Raw genomic sequence first — 25,200 nt, 5'->3', positions numbered from 1 at the left:
TGACAAGGACATTTCATGAATGATCCGCTGCTTCCCGAGCAGTGTGTAATGTAACATTCCACCATTATTGGAGACAGGATGGGGAGTGCATCACAGACGTGCATCACCAACGTAGCCCGAACTTTATGTTTGTCATGAGTGAGTGAGTAAATTAAGCTTTACGCCTCTTTGAGCAATATCACGGTGGGAGACACCAAAGATGGGTTTCACACATTGTACACTTGTTGGAAATCCAACCTGGCTCTTCCGCGTGACTGGTGAACGCTTTAACCACAAGGATGCCCCGCCGTACCAGGTCATGAAGGAGAGAGCAAATAAATACTAGATAAATAACGACATGAAAAAATATTTGAAGAACTTTTTTGAGTAAATTGTTGATGTCATAAACAATGAAAAAAATATATCGGCATGTGTGCAGTGTAAATCTGCACTGAGCGTATATAACTGCACCTCCCAGATTGCCGATTAAGTCAATACCACAATCATACCGCCGATATATAAGTACCCAATGACGTCATTTAACGCAAGATGGCAACACCGGCCTAATTATCCCAAACATTAGTCAAACAGTTAACCGTTGGCCGGTAGTGGATGTGGAACAAATATATACTGACGGAGACAAATAAGGGAACACCACTACATCGAAGTATTCCTTTATATTTTCTCAGAATTGAGGAAAATTATGGAAAAGCATAAAGGAGCGATTGTACGTTCATGTGTTCCTATATTTGGTTCCCTTAGTATATGTTTTTAATTGGTTTGTGAACACAGAACCGCAAATTACACCCATCAAATCCTACAGAATAGCATTAAATTTCTTACCAAGATTGGTGACTGTATTGACGATGGGGAAGGTAAGCATTGATAAACTGATAAGAGTGAGTCAGTGAGTTTGGTTTTACGCCGCTTTTAGCAATATTCCAGCAATATCACGGCGGGGGACACCAGAAATGAGCTTCACACAATGTACCCATTTGGGGATTCGAACCCGGGTCTTCGGCGTGACGAGCGAACGCTTTAACCACTAGGCTACCCCACCGCCCCGATAAACTGATAAGAACGTATACTCATAGAATTCACCTATGTGAATTATAGTTCATTCTCCGCAGCTTGGAACTCCAGAACAGCGTCGATGTAATCAAGAGCTAGTCGGTCGGACCAAGGCGTCAGTGTGGATTCTTCAAGGAAGCCGCAGTGACCTCCCTTGGATGTTGTCGCAAGCAGCCAGTTCGAATTCTCACGAAACAAGTGGAATGGTATATTCCTGCCAAGGGGAAATGGGATCGTCCTTGCTACTTATGCACATAATAGGAACAGATATGTTAAGATAATTTCTCAGTGGATTGTTATGTTTCCAGTATTCAAACACATCTTTATACCCGTAGAATTTGCAATAGACGTGGGTATCGAAATCCATGAAACATTTTGAGTTGTACGCCGCATCAAGGTCAAGCAATTGCGACAACACCTTGGCATGTTTCTTCAAGATTTTCTTCACAGACGAAAGAAGTAGAAATTGGTAGATCAAATTTAAGGGTTTTGTGAAGAATTCCACAGTTTTGTAAGCTGGACATATGGCCACACCTGTTGCAAGATGACAGTCAGCTCCGTATTCACCAAGATAGGAGGCAAGGAGGCCCGACCCTGCACTGGAGCCTACAGACACAAGTTTTGCTGCGGGATTCTTGTCCCGTAAATACTCCACACAGTGTCTCATATCCTTCGCATCACCAAACCCTTGCATTTTAGGTGTCGCCAGTACTGAGTCCCCGTGTCCACGTTTGTTGAATACCACAACTCGGTAACCTCGCTTTAACGCCATGTTGCAAAGTTCGCTCATATTGTCAGCGCTCGCTGTCAACCCGGGCACCACAATGAGAATAGTACTTGTGTCTGAAACAGGTTTAGAGCCACCCTGTGCCCAGTCCAAGGCAACCACACCTCCGTCATCAAGATCCACGTACTCGCGCTTGAAAGTCACTTTGGGCTTTGGCACGAACGTTGCTATAATCGTATGAAGATGGTTGTTCTGTAGCCAAAATGGCGGCCGGTAAGGGGAGGTAAATCCAGGTTTGGTTTTCAAGATATGTCGATGAAGGTTGGAGTCGACGTAATGAAGGTCCGGAAGAGTGTACTTGTTACGGCGGTAGTACCACACAGCAACGGTGACGATGGCAACGACACTTCCCAAAACGACGTACATGGGTTCTGGAGAGATCTGCATTTTTCACAGGAGAGGTGTAAATCGCTGCAATTATCCAGGCGACGGGTTTTGTCTGCAAACAAAACGTAAGACCTGATATCGTTCACATAAAGAATTGTTTTCTTAAAAAATTTTTTACAAGAGCACCTTGGTGCTCGGACACGACTCTACTATTCAGAATGCTTGATTTATTCAATTTCGGATGGAATAATATACCCTTTATATAGAACGAACCTATGTCAGAATAACTGCGTAAGAGAAGAATATCATGCGCTTTTAAATTGTAATTACTTTAGCAAATTCAGAAAAAAACTGTTGTCACCACTTTTACATGTTCACCCAAACATGTTAAAACTTTAAAATTAAGAACAAATCTGTAATTGATCAGTTAAATAAACTTAGTTTTCTCGTAATGCTAACCTAATGCAAAGTTATCTAGATAAATAAATACACGCCTCTACCCTTTACACAATGAGTTTTAATTAGTATGTACATAAATATACTTTGCGGGGTATGAAACTCCAAAAAGTTCAGCCAGACCACAGGGCTGGTTAGATGTAAACATGCCTGCCCACAAATAATTTAGGTTTGACAAGCGAAGTAGTTTATCATCCAAATGGATTTCATAATTTATTCTTACGAGTGAATTAATAATGATTTATTACCCTGAAATATGATCAATATCTTCATATACATGTCTAAATTTTAACCCGGACGTCGGGCAGGTGAATTTGAGAATCTGGCAGTCCGTGTTGGAAATAACCCGTCTCGGGCGGTCGGGCAGGCAGTTATTTCGAACGCTGAATATAGCCAATTGTCCTACCACCATGCATGTATTTTGAATAATAGTGTATATTGAACTTAATATGGCACGGATAGTGGCCTGATTAAAGTAATGATGTTTTGTTGTGTTAGTGTTAGTTCAATGACATCAGCTACCTACACGCGTACCGTGTAATATAAGACACAAATGAATGTTACTCAAATCTACCATACCATGTGAATAATGAATTCTTTTGTGTTCCAAACTAGCAACTATATACAAGTCATTTCAGATTTAACAGTTTACTTGATTACATACAATGAAGCTCCCTCGACCGGACATTGGATCATAGTGGTGGTAATTGATGGAGCCCGGACTTAATAGTGGGCGGGAGGTGAGGCCACAGGCCCTCGTGTCTTGCGAGGATTAAATATTTTTAAAAAAATAAATACAAATTTGAGATGACCCCCGTCTCGAAATGCTTCACAGTACGATACATCATGACAAGGCCGGACACTTCGGTGCATCCCACCCAATCATGGATGATTGGCCTATCGAGCACCACTCATGACACCTACCAATTCTTTATTGTTCTTTCTGCAAGTCGAATGAAACCCGATGTTTACTCTTAACCAAACGATCTTGAAGCAAGCCCTCTGGTTGGTTCATACTTGTTAAGGAGACATTTACAACTGATGCTTTCTTTTGAGCAGCCATTGTTGGGGGAAAAAAAAGTTTTACATTTCCATTGCAAGCAGTCAATGAAATTACAAATTCCTGCGAATTTATAGAAAATATGAAGATTTACAAGCGTTGACTAATCACAGGGCTTGCTTCGACCACACACCCGTTGTGTGCGGACATATCGTCATCTATTATTGTGTAATGCAAGGAGCGTGCATTCGCTTCCCACTGACCGCATGTTTGGATTGGACTGAGGATCTCTCTACGGAAGGTGCTCAATAAGAATTTGGGATAAGATCAGTTGAACTTAAAGAACCTTCTTTATTTGGGCACACTGACATATCTGCAGTCCAATAGGGAGCATTCCCAATGTGAGACACTATGCATATGCATTCCGACCAGACATCGTCTTCATGGACGCGAACACATTGTTCCAGTGTCGTTGACGCCATTGTCCACAAGGAGTGGCTAACCCGGCCATCAGATCTCAACCCAGTCGAACACATGTACTTCTGTGTCTTGTACCTTTTGGACATTCCAGTTTTAATTCGGATATTGTCACTGTGACTGGTGATCTGTCTGATTATTGGTCATGCATTTGTGTTATACATCACAATGGACTTATATTAATAAAACACACAATGTCTCCACACAATATTGTCTTTGACACACAAAGATGCACACAATTCCACGTATTCCCGTTTTAAGCCAGGCCATGACCTTGATAAACTTTGATATACTGAAATCGTCTTTCACAACTGGTACTTCCTCCTCGTATACCATATGTCCGCCACTGACCTCGCTGTTATAGATAGCATGACGATCGTGTCTTCTGATATATAGCTTTATGATCTGTCAACAAGGTATAACAACCTGCTCCAACCTAAGTAACCAACATAATTCCTGGATTATTGCTTTCCTTTTGCTTCGTGCAATTGTTAAATAAGCCACACGGCCCTCACAATTCATTTCAAATGTTAATGGATATTGTTTACATTGACATATTTAATTGAGTGAAGACGCAAGTGAGGAAAATATTTCTTCAAGGCCTATCATCCCCATATGTGGCAGCTATCTGGATGGTTGGCATGTACGTGTGTAGCCCACGAGTGACACACACGACCCAGTACTCTGCATGTTGATATGCATTGGTGTTAAGCTCTACATTTAGCTGGCAAGAATCCCTGTTTCGAATCCAGCACATGAATATTGTTTAGCTCGCTCGAGAATAAAACACCCATAGCAAGGAGGCTTGTAGATAATCGGGTCTGGACCAAAGGCTGATTACCTCAAAAACACGCCAAACGTTTCGCATAGCTTTGGTTTTCGTTTATGATTCTTCCAGCTTTTTATAATCAGTCCGCGGTACGTTTTATAGTTGATCTTCTCATTGGCGTGATATCATGTACTTGTGACTGATATACATGGTCACTCAAAGTACAAAACGAGAGTCCTCTGAACACGACTAATTCCAAACTCACACTTGCTGTCATTACGACGAATAAAAAATTAAAACATCCTTAAATAGCGAAAGCCCTAAGTAAACGGCAAGGTGTTTGTGTGTGCAAGATTTCAGAAAGAATACCTCTTAGTTTTACAGATATGATCAGGACAAAACACAATTACGAACGTTACTGCAACTATCTGCACACATGTACACCGTTACGTTTCGCCGAGTTGTTTTGCGTGATGAGGAGCATCAGAGTAAGTGCAAGTCAGCATGAAATAGCATCTAGACGTTTGCCCCATCACACACAGCCGTAGTTGCCATGACAGGGTGCTGGTTTGGGGTTAGGGGGTGGTATATATCCTAGTCTAAGAAATAGCAACAAGAGCTATTGAGTGAGTTTAGTTTTACGCCGCACTCAGCAATATTCCAGCTATATGGAGGCGGTCTGTATATAATCGAGTCTGGTCCTGACAATCCAGTGATCAACAGCATGAACATCGATCTACGCAGTCGGCGAGCCTGACCACCCGATCCCGTTAGTCGCCTCTTACGACAAGCATGGGTTACTGAAGATCAATTCTAACCCGGACCTTCACGGGTAAATAGCAACAAGAACAAAGCAAATAACAAATGACTTTATTGAAATGAAATGGTATGTGATATCACATGTTTTCAAATATGTGTTTTCGTGAGCTACAGAAGAAAACCATGGCTTCCGTTAGGGAGCAAGAGTTGTGTTTCAAGCAATGTTCCAGCAGTGTGAGGTCGGGGCTGAGGCGTACACCAAGAATGTCCATCAAACATTGAACAAGTATTGGATGTGTTTTCTGTACAATTGTACGGAAATAACAAAGGGAAAAAAGTAACGGTTGTTAAAGAACTGACTTCAATGTCTATGATACAGCTGGAATATTTCTAAGTGACGATAAACAACAAACAAACAAATAAATGGAAGAGTAAATATATAATACATGGCATGCACACAGTAGAAATCCACATACGATGGATGGACAACGATTATGACATTATCGCCTTAGAGCAGCACGAACAGGTAATATATGCAATGCTTCGTAAATTTACGTATAAATTAAGAGGTAGTTTTCATTAACAGGTGATATTATCTTAAATTTGATATTTTCCTCACATGTCTAGTAAATCTAGTATCTTTCGTGTAACAGAGGTACACAGCCATCGAAAGTTAAGCCTTGATCATCTATTTCACGTATAGTTTGATCATCCATCTGGTCTGTGATCATTTGGCAGCCGTATTGAACTCCAGCACAGCGTCGATGTAATCAAGAGCCAGTCGGTCGGACCAAGACGTCAGTGTGGATTCTTCAAGGAATCCGCAGTGGCCTCCCTTGGTCGTCGTGACCAGCAACCTATCCGAAGTTTCCTTAAACATGTTAAATGGTATATTCCAGGCTGCACAAATGGGATCGTCCATGCTATTTATGCACAAAAAGGGCACCTTTACATTGAGGATATTTCTCATTGGATTGTTATGTTTCCAGTACTCAATAATGTCTTTATACCCGTAGAACTTGCAATAGACTTGGGTGTCGAAATCCATGAAACGTGTTGCCTTGTACGCCGCACCAAGATCAAGCAATGGCGATAACACCTTGGCATGTTTCTTCAAGATCTTCTTCAAGGATGAAAGCAGAAGAAATTCGTAAAGAAAATTCATCCGCTTGGTAAAGAGCTCCAAGGCGTCGTATCCTGGGCATATACATACACCGGTCACCAGGATGGCGTCAGCTCCGTATTCACCCATATAGGAAGCAAGGAGGCCCGACCCTGCACTTGAGCCTATACCCACAAGTTTTGCTGCGGGATTCTTGTCCCGTAAATACTCCACACAGTGTCTCATGTCCTTCGCATCGCCAAACCCTTGCAGTTTCGGTGTCGCTAGTACTGAATCCCCGTGTCCACGCTTATTGAAAACCACAACTCGGTAACCTCTCTTTAACGCCATGTTGCAAAGTTCTCCATTATCTTTCGCGCTGGCCGTCAATCCAGGCAATACAATGAGGATGGGGCTTGTGTCAGAAACAGGTTTAGAGCCACCCTGTGCCCAGTCCAAGGCAACCACACCTCCGTCATCTAGATCCACGTACTCGCGCTTGAAAGTCACTTTGGTTTTCGGCACCAACGTTGCTATAATCGTATGAAGATGGTTGTTCTGTAGCCAAAATGGCGGCCGGTAAGGGGAGGTAAACCCAGGTTTGGTTTTGAAGATGTGTCGATGAAGGTCGGAGTCCAGGCAATGAAGTTCGGGAACAGTGTACTTGTTACGGCGGTAGTACCATACGACGACACTGACGGTGGCAACGACACTTCCAAAAAACGACGTACATGACCTCAGAAGAGACCTGCATTTTTCACAGAAGAGGTCTTAATCGCTATGCTCCTCCAAGCCACGCAATTGCCTGCAAACAAAAACTGAGCTGATTTGTCATGGACGGCGTTAGACTACAAGTTCGCATTGTCCAGTCTCAATTATTTACAGGCCATCGTGATAAAGCTGGGTTATTTATGACCGCAAAGTACAAAATACGTAACGTATGCGATATCAGTTGGCATACCGAACTTAGCTGTATGTGTCCAAAAGCAAGCGTGATATTGGGCTGTCCGAACACTGTGAGATAGAACGTCCAAGAGGTCAGATACTGGTTACAACACAACTGTAAGACCCACCTCTTTCTACCTATACGTGTCACGTGGTCGGTGTCTGATAAGTTTCCGAAAATAGTCAAAGCATGTTGTCATGAGCTTCCGATCATTGTTCTTTTATTGTTATAACTGTGCACAAGCTTTTGTTTATTTGTGATACAAACATACAGGCATGTGTCATCTGCAACACGATTTAATTCTCTACAGTAAAGAAGCACAGTATCCACAGGGGTGGAAATAACCCATTGCCCGACGTCCGAGTCCAGTGTTTTTTTCTGTCGGGCAAGCAAATTTGTATATCACGCTGTACCAGTGTCCAGTTGACTTTCCAATGTTAATAATGTTATTTATTTATACAATCAACAAGAAAACAGCCGGTATAGTGGAAAAATGATTAGGGCAAGTGATTTTACATGTGCCACTGTACCGGAGTACACTAGCAATTTTAAAGTTATTTCCACCCCTGATCCAATGCACCACGATTAACATGAACAGGGCTTTACATAATGTAGTTGCTGCAGCAGTGGCAAGAGTAATGTTGCCATTGGCCGCTGAGTAACTGGTAGACTAACGCTTAGTCCCTGAATATATATAATGTTGATAGTAACAAACAAACCCATTTAAATTGAAAAGGAGCCCCAGTGAGTTGGGGGATTCAGAACCTGAGGAAATCTAGACTTGCTTCATTTAGGGCTTTAGCACTGCAGGGGGGGCTAGGCATAAGGGAAAATAATGTGGTTCAAGGACTGGGAGACAGACTAAGTACTTGACTGAATGTTATTTCACGACACAGCAACATGATACGCCCGCACGACGGCTTGTAAATAATGACCAAGAGTTGACCAGCGAAACCAGTGGTTGAAAGCATGAACATTACACGTCAAAGTACCAGTGTCACACAATCAGGCAGGGGACACATGGTGGCCAACCAATGATATCCGTTCTATCTGCACCCTTGAGGATACCATTACAATAAATATAGAGTCTTGCAACTGAACCTTTCAACATATTTTCCTCAATAATAATTGTATTCTGAGTTTGGTTTTACGATTTGTGAGATTTAAAATGATTATATCATTCCTAAAGCCCCCATAAAAAAGGATTTCTAAACTAGCAACAACACTTTGACAATCACAATGGGGAAATACGTCATATATTCTCTTGCTGTCAACTTTACTCAGAAAACCCATTAATTGCCAGTTTCACGTTTCAGGCATATCTTAATGTACAATGTATACGCAGTGTGAAAATTTGTGCTACTGAGCCTAAGTTTACTTAGACTGGCCCCCTTTGAACAAATGTCATAATTACATTTAAATTAATGGTATCTCTCCAACTGAGGAGCATATTGTGTTGAATTTGTTGAAATACAAAAATCACATCGTAATATGGTTAATATACAATTCTGAAATATCTGTAAGTAAATGCCCTTATCAACCTCATGTTTGTATCATCGCAGTTTTGTTGTTGTAATGACGGACAACCCAGTTGGTATTAAAATCACTGAAATATGATGTTCCTTATTACATTATTTCACAAAATCATAAAAAGTGTTGAAATAATTGTTTTTGTATTCTGTCTAGGGAAGGGAAGAATGGCATTAAAACATACATGCACACAGAAATGTTTTTGGGTTTTTTATTAAGGCCTTTGATGGTGTTACATCAGAAGTTATTATCTGTCATATATCCTGACTGTAACAAATGTTACATTTGGAATTACACTAAGTCTTTCTTAGTAAGTGAGATTACCCTTTGTTTGTTTGTATATCCTGGCTGTTATTTATAGTTGATATGTAGATATATTTCATGAGAATTAATCCTTTCTGGTAATGAAACATAAAACGATTATACATGGAAAAGCAAAATGAAACCCATTTTTTCGTTAGGTTTGAACCCAAGGAGTACATATCGGGGCTTATTCTTGGAAATAGACGCCTATCACTACGCCAGACAGAGTTACCTCCCTTTTATTGATTATGTTTACATCGCGGCATTTTGTCGATAGAATTATTACATCCTTTATGCATGAATGGGCGAAATTATGAAATGGGGTTTTGCAAATAATTCTGAAGGAAAACAGTTCAAAAGCTGTCAGAGTCACATCGATATCGTGCCCACTGACTCGCTATTTACTCAAATTTAACACTTCCTAATTTATAATTTCGTGATATTGAGTGATATTGAGTGAACTGATATCGATAAAAAGCCTGAGAACTAGTAGCTGTCGCATTGTCGCGTTGTCGCCCTCTCAAAACAAGCAAAATGAGGCAAAATTAACCAAAGCGCGACGACAATGCGACAACGCGACATTTCGGCCATTTGTTTGTCGCGATGTCGCATGTCGCGTTTTGAATAATATTTTTCTATTCCTCCAAAGGGCGACAATGCGACACAGCGACAATTTTCAAGGTCAAAATATGTCGCGTTGTCGCATTGTCGCCCCATCTAAGATGTGTTAATAAAAGCCTAAAAATGCGCGACAACGCGACATATTGAATATGTCGCATTGTCGCGTTGTCGCCCTTTTCGATTACCGGTGCGCATGTGTAGAAAGTCAATTAGTCTACGCATGCGCACAAAATGTTATACTCTATTTCAGACTTCACTGGTCTTTTGTTACCTCCAATGGTTTTTAAAATGAAGTAGTGCTCGTAATGGCAATGGGGGCTGCTTTTCTTGAACTTAATGCAAATCTTTCATTGTTGCTTTGAAAATTATTTTATATATTGTAAATGTATTTAGCCAATCAAGTGTGTTTTAGCAGCAAGACAAATTATAGCGCTACTATTCATTGTAATGACGGCACACGGTGGCCCTGTCATTCTAGGCGGGGCAATTTGCTGTGCAGGGTTGTGTCTCTTAGTCGCACCAGAAAACTATGATCATAGGTTCGAATCCCAGCACCATACACATTCATCACTTTGGACATTTCACCAATATCAAGCTGACAGGTTGTGAAAAACTGAAATATTGTTAAAATTCAGGCCACATCGGCATAAACATCAGGTGAAGTCATCGAATGGGTGACTATGTTCGACAGTTTGGCTCCTGACAGAGTTTCTTGGGACAGTCCTGTCCGACGCTGATGAATTTGTCCGAGATCTGCCTCTGTTCAGCCAGCAGTGGATGGATACCAGGTAGAATGAGATGGTAATATCACTTAACCATCCAGCACCTCAAAGACAGTTTAGGTCGGCTTTGAACGTGATATTCTTCTTGGGAAAACGCCGTACAAATGGACTGTTATCATTATGATATTAAAAACGATGAAATCGCTTGGCAGAGTTGCGTACCCTTGGAGTGCCAGAAACCAACCAACCATCCCTCCCTCACTCACTCACTCACTCCGCTCCCTCCACTCACTCCTCTCACTCACTCCACTCCGCTCCTCACTCACTCCACTCCGCTCCGCTCCGCTCCACTCAACTCACTCACTCAAGGTTTAGAGAGCTTGGTAAATTAGCAAGGTATTTCATCACAATAATGTGTTGTGATGTCTGTTTTTCAATTCTATTTGAATCCTATATATAATTAATCCTGGACATGCCATGATTCACAATATATCGATAATTTTCTCAGACGATACTATACCCAGCGATACACATGTACCTGTATCGTTTCAAACACACACTTACTCAATCATAATAATTTTCAGCAAAATGGCCAGTTTGAATACATCCATTCCATTAACCAACGACCCTTAACCCACAGACTTCACGGCCACATGTACGTTCATTTATTATTGTTCTGAGTTCGATCCCTAGGTATCTCTGCCCTGTCAAAACATCGATAAATAATCATGTTCTTCCATCGTGGTCACCACGATAAGTTTTGTTTACGTGTTGAAAACCTTTTATTGCAAAACTACAGTGGGTGCGTAATTAAGTTCTTTGTGTATATTTCGTGTAGATGTATATCCTTAGTGTGTCATTTGTTGTTTTTCACCAGGAACCGGATTCAGGCTGGTGGTCTAAGTAGTCGAAGTACTGCTGATTAGGGCATCATAGAGATCGATTTTCGTTAACAAAATATCGATCGGTTATCGATACATATTGGAGACGGAATTTTGAGCACAAATGCCAAAATGTGGAAAGAAAAGTAATATATTTCAGATCACTGGTGCATGGAATACTGCAAGGGATATTCTCGCGATCTCGACCATTGGAAACAAGCTAAAAATGCCAAAAGTGCGAGATTGCGAGAACGTGAGATTTTGGCCAAATCTCGCGTTCCCGCGATCTCCGTTCTCGCACTTTTGGCGTTTTTAGCTTGTTTCTAAAAGTCGAGATCGCGAGAATGCGAGATCGCGAGAATGTCCCTTACAATATTTCATGTTTTTTGTGCATGGATTATTAACAAAACAGCGTCCTGTACATAATTTAGAAGCAGACCATGAATAATGTACGATACTATGGATATCTCAATTTTCATATCGCTATTCATTAATAATAGTTCCTATTGACGATTTTTCCGATTATCGATAATTTTAGCCAGCCCTGCTGCTGCTGCGGCTTAAAGGACACTAACACACAAACTTTTTCATAATAACTAATATTTTCGAAATTACACATAAAGAGGAATGAAATAACTAAATACCTTTGTAATGTAACACGAATAGGTAATTAGTTTGTTTGGTTTTTGTATTTGTTTTGAATTGCAGCTTTAGTTGACTGCGAAAGTTATATATAGTTTGTTGTAGCTCCCTGAACATCCGGTTTTGGTACTTCTATAGTTCAAAAATGGACTCCCACTGGCTCTGGCTGTTACCTTTTAGGAGCAAGCCTAACGTACCGTGTTGGTGATTCGAAGGTACACAGGAAAGACAACCCTTGTATCAAAATCAGAAAAAGGACTAATGTTTGAACCATACTAAACCAAAAACTATTGATTGCCCTGAACAAAGGCATAACCACGTGACCTGTTTTAAATTAACATCCCATTAGTTCCACTCACCAGATCAATCACTAACGTATTACTTATCAATCACTAACGTATTACTTATCAATCACTAACGTATTACATATCAATCGCTAATGTATTACTTATCAATTACTGGCGTATTACTTATATCGCATCAGCGCCAGTCACCAAATCAATTACCAACGTATTACTTATCAAGAGCTAACGTATTACTTATCAATCAGTAACGTATTACTTATCAATCAGTAACGTATTACTTATCAATTACTGGCGTATTACTTATCAATCACTAACGTATTACTTATCAATTACTGGCGTATTACTCATATCGCATCAGCGCCACTCACCAGATCAATTACCAACGTATTACTTATCAAGAGCTAACGTATTACATATCAATCGCTAACGTATTACATATCAATCGCTAACGTATTACTTATCAATCACTAACGTATTACTTATCAATCGCTAACGTATTACTTATCAATCAGTAACGTATTACTTATCAATCAGTAACGTATTACTTATCAATCACTAACGTATTACTTATCAATCGCTAACGTATTACTTATCAATCAGTCACGTATTACTTATCAATCGCTAACGTATTACTTATCAATTACTGGCGTATTACTTATATCGCATCAGCGCCACTCACCAGATCAATCACCAACGTATTACATATCAATCGCTAACGTATTACTTATCAATCACTAACGTATTACTTATCAATCACTCACGTATTACTTATCAATCACTAACGTATTACTTATCAATCAGTAACGTATTACTTATCAATCACTAACGTATTACTTATCAATTACTGGCGTATTACTTATATCGCACCAGCGCCACTCACCAGATCAATCACCAACGTATTACTTATCAAGAGCGAACGTATTACTTATCAATCACTAACGTATTACATATCAATCGTTAACGTATTACATATCAATCACTAACGTATTACTTATCAATCACTAACGTATTACGTAGAAATCAGTAACGTATTACTTATCAATCACTAACGTATTACTTATCAATCACTAATGTATTATATGAGTCATTTTCACGAAGTGTGTAAATTTGAAAAGATGAAAACAGAAAAAATTAATTGTGGGGTTATGATGACTTATCCATTGATTTTGTAAACTATCGACTGAAGTTAATGAATTCACAAAAATGCATGCTTCACCTTTATTAGATTTTTCCTTAAAGATCGTTTTTCAAGGTAATTACATAAAACATGTCCATACTGTTACCACTCTTAAAACCAACTGAAAAAGTAAGTTCTATTTCATTTTCACATCTATATTTTTGCGCCAAGATAAGAAAGTGTTTATATTTTATCATAAATTGAAAACAATAAATGATTGTTTAAGAATATTTTAAATTTGATTTTTCAATAATTTGCTTTGACAGAAAAACGAGAAAGCTGCCAGCAAAGTTATCTATTACGTTGTTACAAATATATTTTCCATGCTCCATTATCTTTGAGAGTCACAAGTCATATGTAGGGAAATAGATAGAAGTAATCTTTGAAAACATTTCACATGCATTACTAAAATATAAAAACAAATTCTGAACAATAGTCATGGATATTGACGGTAACAGTAAGGACGACAACGGTAACAGTAAGGACGACGACAACGGTAACAGTATGGACGACAACGGTAACAGTTAGGCCGAAAACGGTAACAGTTAGGACGAAAACGGTAACAGTAAGGACGACAACGGTAACAGTTAGGACGACAACGGTAACAGTAAGGACGACAACGGTAACAGTAAGGACGACAACGGTAACAGTTAGGACGAAAACGGTAACAGTTAGGACGACAACGGTAACAGTAAGGACGACAACGGTAACAGTAAGGACGACAACGGTAACAGTAAGGACGACAACGGTAACAGTAAGGACGACAACGGTGTCAGTAAGGACGACAACGGTAACAGTTAGGACGAAAACGGTAACAGTAAGGACGACAACGGTGTCAGTAAGGACGACAACGGTAACAGTAAGGACGACAACGGTAACAGTAAGGACGACAACGGTAACAAGATGGACATTAAGGTCAATCTTTTCATATTACATAATGCAAATTGATCAGTAAACAAAATGTTATTTTGTATTGCTCAGTTGAAATAAATAAACATTAAAAACATTGTAGAAAGAAATATTTTCACAGAAGAACTGAACAAAATAAATGTTTGTTGGTCACAATTTTCCAAAGTAAGGACCGCCCCCGTGGTGTAGTGGTTAGAGCGTCCGCCCGGAGAGCGGAAGGTCGCGGGTTCGATCCCCGACCGCATCATATGGTACTTGTTAGTCCCTGTCTGGCGCTCGGCATTAATGGGTACAACATGGACTGGTCGTCTCGGAGTCAGTATAATGTGTCTGAGTTGGGTATTCATGCTTCACTGCGTCATGGTATCTCAGTGGGCTAGCACCATAAAACCAGCTTAAGTCTGGGCTAGTACAAGCAGCCGCATCTATACACCCACGCGCGCATGCACGTCGTCATATGAGCGAAATATTCTCAAGCGAGACGTTAAATCCAGTTTGACCTCACCTCACCAAAGTAACCGACATAAGTGATGCTCGTACTGACATCTATGACAGTTTCTAGGATATGTGGTTCTGGAAATATGTATTTTACTTCTACCCCTTCACAAAACACAGCTTATATATTCTTGTAACTGAAACAGTCATTTTATAAGGATTATTATCAGATAATTTTGTTTCAGTGAACCCTTCAATTTTACAATGTTGCACAACACTATTGTTACCAAAAAAACAAGTTTCAATGCAAACTTTGATTAAAGTTGAACATTTGCAACAGTGACTAAAGGTTGCAATATTTATTTCAAAGAAAAACCATCACTGCAGAATGACAAATATTATCAGTATCTTAAATATAAATATTTATTGGTTTTGAATAATTTTGTCCAAACTGTTACTTTTTAGTGTCCATACTGTTACCAAACATAAAGTTTCAATGAAAATTTGGATTAAAGTTGATATTTTCCAGCAATGATTAAAGTTTCCAATAATATTTGCCAAACAAAAAGCATGAGTAAAGAATTTAAAAAATTATCAGCATTTTATAAGAAAAAATTATTGATTTTGAATAAATTTGTCTTTACTGTTACCTTTTTAGTTCCATACTGTTAATGAAACTAATAGCATTGATGAACATCTTATATAATCTAATGACATATAAAAGTTTATATAAAGGGTCATACGTAGCTTGAAATGTAAATAATTGCAATGATTGTTAGTTTCAATCTTTTTTGGTAGACATTTGTCCACACTGTTACCGAGTTTGTCCACACTGTTACCGAGTTTGTCCACACTGTTACCGAGTTTGTCCATACTGTTACCGAGTTTGTCCATACTGTTACCGACTTTGTCCATACTGTTACCGAGTTTGTCCATACTGTTACCGAGTTTGTCCATACTGTTACCGAGTTTGTCCACACTGTTACCGAGTTTGTCCATACTGTTACCGAGTTTGTCCATACTGTTACCGAGTTTGTCCATACTGTTACCAAGCGTTAAAAAATCAACAATAAACTTTTTGCGAATCAAGGTTTTTTTATTCACAATAAAAACTGTTTCAAATGTATATTCTGAGTAATATCAGTCAAGGATTTCAAAACACAGTGACAAATATGTCTTTAAGATCCTTTTAAAAAAAATAATTCCATACTGTTACTGAAGTTGTCCTTACTGCTTCTTGTTTATATGGTAACAGTAAGGACAGTAACAGTGAGGACAATTGTTTAAAAATTATTCAATATTTACAGAATGCTCCCTTCAAATCCCTAAAAGCATATGTTCACAGGGACTAATAAGCAAGTCAATTTACATGCAAATTGATTTTTTCATAAACTTATTCTGTATACCTAAAACCATGGTAACAGTATGGACATACACATTTAGTACAATCAACTTTTCACTTAATTGTTATTTAAAAATATGACTAAATGTTTAGACTGACTGACTGACTGAGTTTAGTTTTACGCCGCTTTTAGCAATATTCCAGCAATATCACGGCGGGGGACACCAGAAATGGGCTTAACACATTGTGCCCATGTGGGGAATCGAACCCGGGTCTTCGGCGTGATGAGCCAACGCTTTAACCACTAGGCTACCCCACCGCCCCACTAAATGTTTAGAGGACCCAAAACATGCTGCATGCCATTTTAAAGACAGGAAGTGGAAGATTGAAGAGAGGAAGTGGCTTTACTATGTGACCAAGGGATGCCTCAATTTTAAATTGTTTTCCTTCTGGTAACAGTAAGGACATTTTTCTGTGGGACATGCATAAATGGGAAAAAAATCTTAAAAATAAATTTCAAAGTTTGTTATTTCAGTGTATTTTTCATGATATGAATGTTTAATCATTCAAGGAAACCTGCTTATTAGACATTTACTGTTAATTCATATCTAAGAAATGATGAGATAAATTGAAAACTCACCTTGGGACAAGCCATTTTCAGCAAAATTGCATCATAAAACATTGCAAAAAAAATTAAAATATCAAACAAAATTGTTATTTTGCAATTCTAGTATGCACTTTTTTAATATCAAACCTTAAAATAGTTAGAAAAATAACAACATATATAATATTTGGTATGATGGACAGAAAACTACACTCTTCGTGAAAATGACTCGTACATCAATCACTAATGTCAGTGTATGAAAGAAGCCCAAAACCCAGCCAAACATCAGGGCTGGTAACTTCAAAATTTTACCAGCCCAAAATGGATTTAACCAGACCAGACAAGACGATATGGTGAATTTACTCAGGTGTATATGGAATATCTAAAAACATCACCCGACCATCGGGCTGGCTAGCTGTAAATTTAGACCGTCCGTCAGAAATCTAGCCCGTCTCGGGCGGTCGGCCGTATTTCATACACTGCTAACGTATTACTTATCAACCACTAACGTATTATCTATCGATCGCTAGCGTATTATGTATCGATCACTAACATATTACCTATCAATCACGAACGTATTACCTATCAATCACAAAGGTATTACCTATTAACCACTGGCGTATTTTTTATTTATCAATCATTTAGGCATGATCTTTCAAATGTCACGATATTAGACAGTGAAAAATTGATAAATTGACAATTTCAGTTACATTTGTGCCGCTCGAGTGAGGACTTGACCACCAGATAATTTCACGAGCGTCGTCTCACTCCCCTCATCATCTCTCACTTCTCATTATTTCTGTCTGTCAAATTTGTAAACGGGGACGACATGCGTCACATTGTCTTTCCGTCCACATCGGGATGACACACACAGACCCATACTGAAATATGTCTATAGCTCAGACATGTCACTGCACAATGAGTAGGTCAGTTACATCAACGTATGTCAGCTTGACGTGGGAGAACAGTGATGTAAACCTAACACATTTACTAGTTTGTAAAGCCCACGGGGCAACCTAGAACCACGTGTGTACGACCAGGCCCAATCAGGAGTTGGAACCCACGACCTTAGGTTTCAAGGGATCTAAGGGACACAAACCTGCACAATGGATTGTGGTGAGTGAGTGAGTGAGTGAGTGAGTGAGGGTGGGTGGGTGAGTGAGCGAGTGAGTGAGTGAGTGAGTGAGTGAGTGAGTGAGTGAGTGTAGTTTTACGTTGCAATTAGCAATATCCCAGCAATATCAATGCCAGGAATGGACTTCACACATTGCACCCATGTGGGGAATCGAACCCGGGTCTTCAGCGCGACGAGCAGTAGGCTATCCCCACCGCCCCTCAGATAACCAGTGTAAACGTGAATTATGCAAACCCAAAGTCAGGTTATTGCTACACCTTCGAAAACAACCTTTGCTATTAGCATTTCATAATCAAAATATTATATGAAACTAATTGGTACGCCAATTCTACAGGGAAAGATCAAACCCCAAGCGTGGCCTAATGTCGTCCTCCGCCCCATGAATAATATGACCTTCACCTTTGGGTCTACCTGTTCACCTGGTCAAGATCCGTCATATTCACAACCAACGTGGTAACACTGTAGGTGTCGGCTTAACCAGATCCACTCACTCACCCCGTCTCGCCGAGCGTGGTAGCTGGTGTGTGACGCTGTTGTCACTTCCTCACAACTCTTCCTCACCTTCCTAGGGACGTCCAGCGTCAGGGGTCAGGGGAGCCTGAATCACTCACTTACGGCGACGTGGTCGGCAGCGGGGACTTTATCCCTTCGTCCACTCAACGTCGAATATGAGTATCTTAGGTGACTTGGTATTGTCTCATGAAAATTGACATATTTAGGATTATCTGCTAGGACTGCACTGTATTGCCGGTGTACCGGTATATCGTGCTACGCTTTTCTAACGATACGCATTGCAATACATTTTCTGACAATCGGTATATTGGGTAAAGAACATATATGACGTTTTTGTGATTATCTCTATGGTCTAAATTAAAATCTACACGGACTTACATTCACAAGAAATAGTTTCCTTCGTTATACAATGACAAAACGGCATGCTGTAATACTATTAAATGTATAAAAATAAAAATAGAATTCGTGACTATGCAACCAAATTTTGTGATTGCTGTTATCAGAACCATAACATATATGTTCAGGTACTTATCATGTAGCAAATAGGATGGACATGTTGTCAACCATTTACGTTCCCAATCTATCGCAATACGTATCGCAATACGGGTACTAGTCTGTCTCACAGTCCCTGAACCACATTATTTTTCCTACTGCCAAGCCCTCTCTGCAGTGCTAAAACCCCAAATAAAGCAAGTCTAGATTTCCTCAGGATCTGAATCTCTGGTCTCCCTGGGGCTCCTTTTCAATTTAAATGGGATTGTTTGTTACTATCAAAATTATATATTCAGAGACTAAGCATTAGTCTATACGGGTACCTGAATCACAATATATTGCAAAACAATTTATTTGCCAATACACAGCCCTGTTATGGGCACATTTTACCATTTTTCCAATGTTGTTTTCGATCTGAAATTCTTCTTCCAAATCGACTTTCGATGACATATACCGCACGTATTTTTATTTAAGGATATCTATTATAACAGTATTTATAAGACAACGTAATTAGTGTAGAGCACCGTAAATCTTACACATTGACTGACTTATCTAACCGAACGATCTTAACCCATCAGTATAAACCCTAATATTGCGTGGTGAGGGACAGGGGCTATGCTAACGAACTGCTTCGATACCTCTTTAATTAAATAAGACTCAGAAGTTGGTATGATCAACACGGGATTGAGTGAGTGAGTATAGTTTTACGCCGCGTTTAGCAATATTCCAGCAATGTCACGACGGGGGACACCAGAAATGGGCTTCAAACATTTGACCCATGTGGCGAGTCGAACCCGGGTTTTCGGCGTGAAGAGCTAACGCTATCCCACCTCCCCTCAACACGGGAGATAATTCTGAAGTTTTTAACTACCATGGATACGATGTTTCGGTGTAGATGCTTATATTTGAAGAGGCTTTACAGCAAACACATATGTCACTACACAGTGACACAGTTCGGTTTGATGTAATTTGCGGTGTAAGTTTCATACCAAAATGGCCGCCCTCATTGACAAAGTAATACGTCCATAGAGTTGTCTCCCTTTTTCGATATTGAATAATTTCGTAACAAGAAAAAACACACACGTTTAACACGGTTACGTGAGTGAGTGAGTATGGCATTCCGTCACATTTAGCAATATTCTAGCAATATCACGGTAGTCAACAGAAATGGGCTTCACGTATTGGATCCATGTGGGGAATTGAACTCGGGTCTTCGGCGTGAGGAGCGAAAGCTTTGACCACTAGCCTACCCTACCGCCCCTAACACGGTTACGGTTCCTGTTGGGTGATTTTGTCCTCAGTGACACTTATCACTGCGTGTCTGTCCTTGTGAGAACAAGTGCAGGTATCGATTACGTGGGGCTGTATATCACAAGAGGAAAACCAGTATAAACTTGTCACGATTCCTGCCTGAATCACACTCGCGGCGGCGTGGCTTCCCTCGTAACCAAAGTGCAACGGCGATGCCTATGACAGCGCATTTCAAGAGGAAAACCAGTTTACAGTCACGATTCAATATGGGCTATTCTCCAGCTAACCACAATGATTTTCAGTTTTAAGGTGTCGTGTCTTCCGAAACAGAATGCAATACCTCCCATCACGTCACCAGCCTACCACAACAACATAGCAGGCTGTTGGATAACACAAACTTAAGGCTCTGTAGGGGGAATACCGACAGGTTAATAACATGGAAACTAATTTCGTATTTCCGAGTGTATTACTGTACTCAGATGAGTTTCTAATATAAAAGACATGTGACGATACATAACAGTGAAACCTTGTTAATCAGGACTAATTCAGTTTCTTTGATAACTATGAGTGAGTGAGTGAGTGAGTGAGTGAGTGAGTGAGTGAATTATGCAAACCCAAAGTCAGGTTATTGCTACACCTTCGGAAACAACCTTTGCTATTAGCATTTCATAATCAAAATATAATATGAAACTATATGGTACGCCAATTCTACAGGGAAAGATCAAACCCCAAGCGTGGCCTAATGTCGTCCTCCGCCCCATGAAGAATATGACCTTAACCTTTGGGTCTACCTGTTCACCTGGTCAAGATCCGTCATATTCACAACCAACGTGGTAACACTGTAGGTGTCGGCTTAACCAGATCACTCACTCACCCCGTCTCGTCGAGCGTGGTAGCTGTGTGTGACGCTGTTGTCACTTCCTCACCTTCCTAGGGACGTCCAGCGTCAGGAGTCAGGGGAGCCTGAATCACTCACTTACGGCGACGTGGTCGGCAGCAGGGACTTTATCCCTTGTCCACTCAACGTCGAATATGAGTATCTTAGGTGACTTGGTATTGTCTCATGAAAATTGACATATTTAGGATTATCTGCTAGGACTGCACTGTATTGCCGGTGTACCGGTATATCGTGCTACGCTTTTCTAACGATACGCATTGTAATACATTTTCTGACAATCGGTATATTGGGTAAAGAACATATATGACGTTTTTGTGATTATCTCTATGGTCTAAATTAAAATCTACACGGACTTACATTCACAAGAAATAGTTTCCTTCGTTATACAATGACAAAACGGCATGCTGTAATACTATTAAATGTATAAAAATAAAAATAGAATTCGTGACTATGCAACCAAATTTTGTGATTGCTGTTATCAGAACCATAACATATATGTTCAGGTACTTATCATGTAGCAAATAGGATTGACATGTTGTCAACCATTTACGTTCCCAATCTATCGCAATACGTATCGCAATACGGGTACTAGTCTGTCTCACAGTCCCTGAACCACATTATTTTTCCTACTGCCAAGCCCTCTCTGCAGTGCTAAAACCCCAAATAAAGCAAGTCTAGATTTCCTCAGGATCTGAATCTCTGGTCTCCCTGGGGCTCCTTTTCAATTTAAATGGGATTGTTTGTTACTATCAAAATTATATATTCAGAGACTAAGCATTAGTCTATACGGGTACCTGAATCACAATATATTGAAAAACAATTTATTTGCCAATACACAGCCCTGTTATCTGCACATTTTACCATTTTTCCAATGTTGTTTTCGATCTGAAATTCTTCATCCAAATCGACTTTCGATGACATATACCGCACGTATTTTTATTTAAGGATATCTATTATAACAGTATTTATAAGACAACGTAATTAGTGTAGAGCACCGTAAATCTTACACATTGACTGACTTATCTAACCGAACGATCCTAACCCATCAGTATAAACCCTAATATTGCGTGGTGAGGGACAGGGGCTATGCTAACGAACTGCTTCGATACCTCTTTAATTAAATAAGACTCAGAAGTTGGTATGATCAACACGGGATTGAGTGAGTGAGTATAGTTTTACGCCGCGTTTAGCAATATTCCAGCAATGTCACGACGGGGGACACCAGAAATGAGCTTCAAACATTGGACCCATGTGGGGAGTCGAACCCGGGTTTTCGGCGTGAAGAGCTAACGCTATCCCACCTCCCCTCAACACGGGAGATAATTCTAAAGTTTTTAACTACCATGGATACGATGTTTCGGTGTAGATGCTTATATTTGAAGAGGCTTTACAGCAAACACATATGTCACTATACAGTTACACAGTTCGGTTTGATGGAATTTGCGGTGTAAGTTTCATACCAAAATGGCCGCCCTCATTGACAAAGTAATACGTCCATAGAGTTGTCTCCCTTTTTCGATATTGAATAATTTCGTAACAAGAAAAAACACACACGTTTAACACGGTTACGTGAGTGAGTGAGTATGGCATTCCGCCACATTTAGCAATATCCTGGCAATCTCACGGTAGTCAACAGAAATGGGCTTCACGTATTGGATCCATGTGGGGAATTGAACTCGGGTCTTCGGCGTGAGGAGTGAAAGCTTGAACACTAGCCTACCCTACCGCCCCTAACACGATTACGGTTCCCGTTGGGTGATTTTGTCCTCAGTGACACTTATCACTGCGTGTCTGTCCTTGTGAGAACAAGTGCAGGTATCGATTACGTGGGGCTGTATATCACAAGAGGAAAACCAGTATAAAGTCGTCATGATTCCTGCCTGAATCACACTCGCGGCGGCGTGGCTTCCCTCGTAACCAAAGTGCAACGGCGATGCCTATGACAGCGCATTTCAAGAGGAAAACCAGTTTACAGTCACGATTCAATATGGGCTATTCTCCAGCTAACCACAATGATTTTCAGTTTTATGGTGTCGTGTCTTCCGAAACAGAATGCAATACCTCCCATCACGTCACGAGCCTACCACAACAACATAGCAGGCTATTGGATAACACAAACTTAAGGCTCTGTAGGGGGAATACCGACAGGTTAATAACATGGAAACTAATTTCGTATTTCCGAGTGTATTACTGTACTCAGATGAGTTTCTAATATAAAAGACATGTGACGATACATAACAGTGAAACCTTGTTAATCAGGACTAATTCAGTTTCTTTGATAACTATGGTTGGTTGGTTGTTTAACGCTGCTCTCTGCAATATTCCAGCTATATGTCGGCTTTTGATAACGTCCTCATTGACATATTATACGACTTCATGTAAGCTAAGGAATACCCTATTTAAACCTTTTCATTTGACTGTAATCATACGAATACTAGTGTGTCCTTTAACTGTTTATAGTGGAATGTTTTACGTATTGACGGATCAAGGACATGACGTCTACAGCTCTATCTCCAGTTTCTCTGATTAACGAGTATTATAAATGCGACACATTTCCGTATTTGAAACAGAGTCGAAACGCAAATGTGCCGATCTTCTGGTCATTAGGCAAGAAGACATAATTAAAGTGTTTGACGCAGCACTCGGCAATACCCACGCTACATGATATCGCTAATGAATAAGCCACACGCCGCGCTGCTTTACAATATGTACTGACATCGTCAACTCCACATCTCTACTTAAGTATATATATCAATTTGGTATCTCAACGGTTTAACCTCACTTAGCCCGCTCCCTGAATGCTGTCTCGTTTCTTGCGTTTCGATTCTGTTTCAAATACGGAAATATGTCGCATTTATAATACTCGTTAATCAGAGAAACTGGAGTTAGAGATGTAGACTTCATGTCCTTGATCTGTTAATACGTAAAACATTCCACTATAAACAGTTAAAGGACACACTAGTATTCGTATGATTACAGTCAGATAAATTATTTTTAAATAGGGTATTCTTTATCTTACATTGAGGCGTATATTATGTCAATGAGGACGTTATCAAAGGACCGTCATATAGTTGGAATAATGCTGAGAGCGGCGTTAAACAACAACCAACCAACCGACCGTCGTTATCAAAGAACCAGGCATATAGTCCGGATTAACAAGGTTTCACTGTCACTTATCGTAACATATCTTAATATCAGAAACTCATCTGAGGACAGTAATACACTCGGAAATCCGAAATTAGTTTCCACTGGATTAAGGATCGATAACAATTTAGTTGCAGTGATAAAAAAGCTTTTTGGTCTAAAATATTCCATGTTATTAACTTATTAACCTTAAAAGAAATCACAAACTCCGTGATGAAACATAATGCTACCCGTAACCAACAGCAAATTAAACCCTCTCAAATAGATTATTAAACAGTTTGTTAGTTTGGATTATCAATGAAATATGTCCAAATATCTTTAATCTCAAAATTGCGTTTCCGATAAGCAATTGATTTCACGATTACGTGAAACATTTTGACTCCTGCCTTTTTTCAAATTGACCTCAAGTTCGAAACGTGAGGAATACCGCGTTCTATCGGAACATTCCGGTTTGCGCTATGTGTTGTGATATGTTGATTACATAGACCAATCCCCCCAAAACGCCACGACAGGAAATAGCTGAGCTCAAATGCAAATAATGGTGTAATTATATCATCGTATTCGTAAACATCAAATATAAGATTTACACAGCTTGTAGTTGGCTTTTTTATGCGTCCATATCT

At 39.8% G+C, this 25,200-nt stretch overlaps 2 protein-coding genes across 2 annotated transcripts; both read right to left on the bottom strand.

Annotated features, from left to right (window-relative positions):
• Window positions 1-1,089: 1,089 nt before the first annotated feature.
• On the bottom strand, window positions 1,090-2,224 carry LOC124253130 (protein ABHD15-like). Its single transcript, XM_046686846.1, has 2 exons — window positions 1,585-2,224; window positions 1,090-1,292 (listed from the first exon to the last, which is right to left on the bottom strand). Exons 1-2 carry the CDS (start codon window positions 2,222-2,224, stop codon window positions 1,090-1,092), a joined length of 843 nt encoding a protein of 280 aa, XP_046542802.1.
• Window positions 2,225-6,352: 4,128 nt separating this feature from the next.
• On the bottom strand, window positions 6,353-16,239 carry LOC124253128 (protein ABHD15-like). The gene is made up of 3 exons (XM_046686845.1): window positions 16,017-16,239; window positions 7,945-7,957; window positions 6,353-7,475 (listed from the first exon to the last, which is right to left on the bottom strand). The coding sequence occupies exons 1-3, from the start codon at window positions 16,237-16,239 to the stop codon at window positions 6,353-6,355; spliced, it is 1,359 nt and encodes a 452-aa protein (XP_046542801.1).
• Window positions 16,240-25,200: the final 8,961 nt, after the last annotated feature.

Source organism: Haliotis rubra, unplaced genomic scaffold, assembly GCF_003918875.1.
Source record: "Haliotis rubra isolate DU_JTF1 unplaced genomic scaffold, ASM391887v1 Scf532, whole genome shotgun sequence".
NCBI classification, from domain to species: Eukaryota; Metazoa; Mollusca; class Gastropoda; order Lepetellida; family Haliotidae; genus Haliotis; species Haliotis rubra.
Note: the sequence above shows the minus strand (reverse complement) of the source record. Positions and strands in the feature narration are given on the sequence as shown.

What these genes read in the sequence shown, in the direction of transcription:
- LOC124253130 (XM_046686846.1), bottom strand. Translation starts at nt 2,224, where the DNA reads ATGCAGATCTCTCCAGAACCCATGTACGTCGTTTTGGGAAGTGTCGTT. An exon ending in TGACTGTCATCTTGCAACAG is followed by an intron (nt 1,293 to 1,584) that starts GTGTGGCCATAT and finishes GTGCATAAGTAG; the next exon opens with CAAGGACGATCCCATTTCCC.
- LOC124253128 (XM_046686845.1), bottom strand. Translation starts at nt 16,239, where the DNA reads ATGGACAAACTCGGTAACAGTATGGACAAACTCGGTAACAGTATGGAC.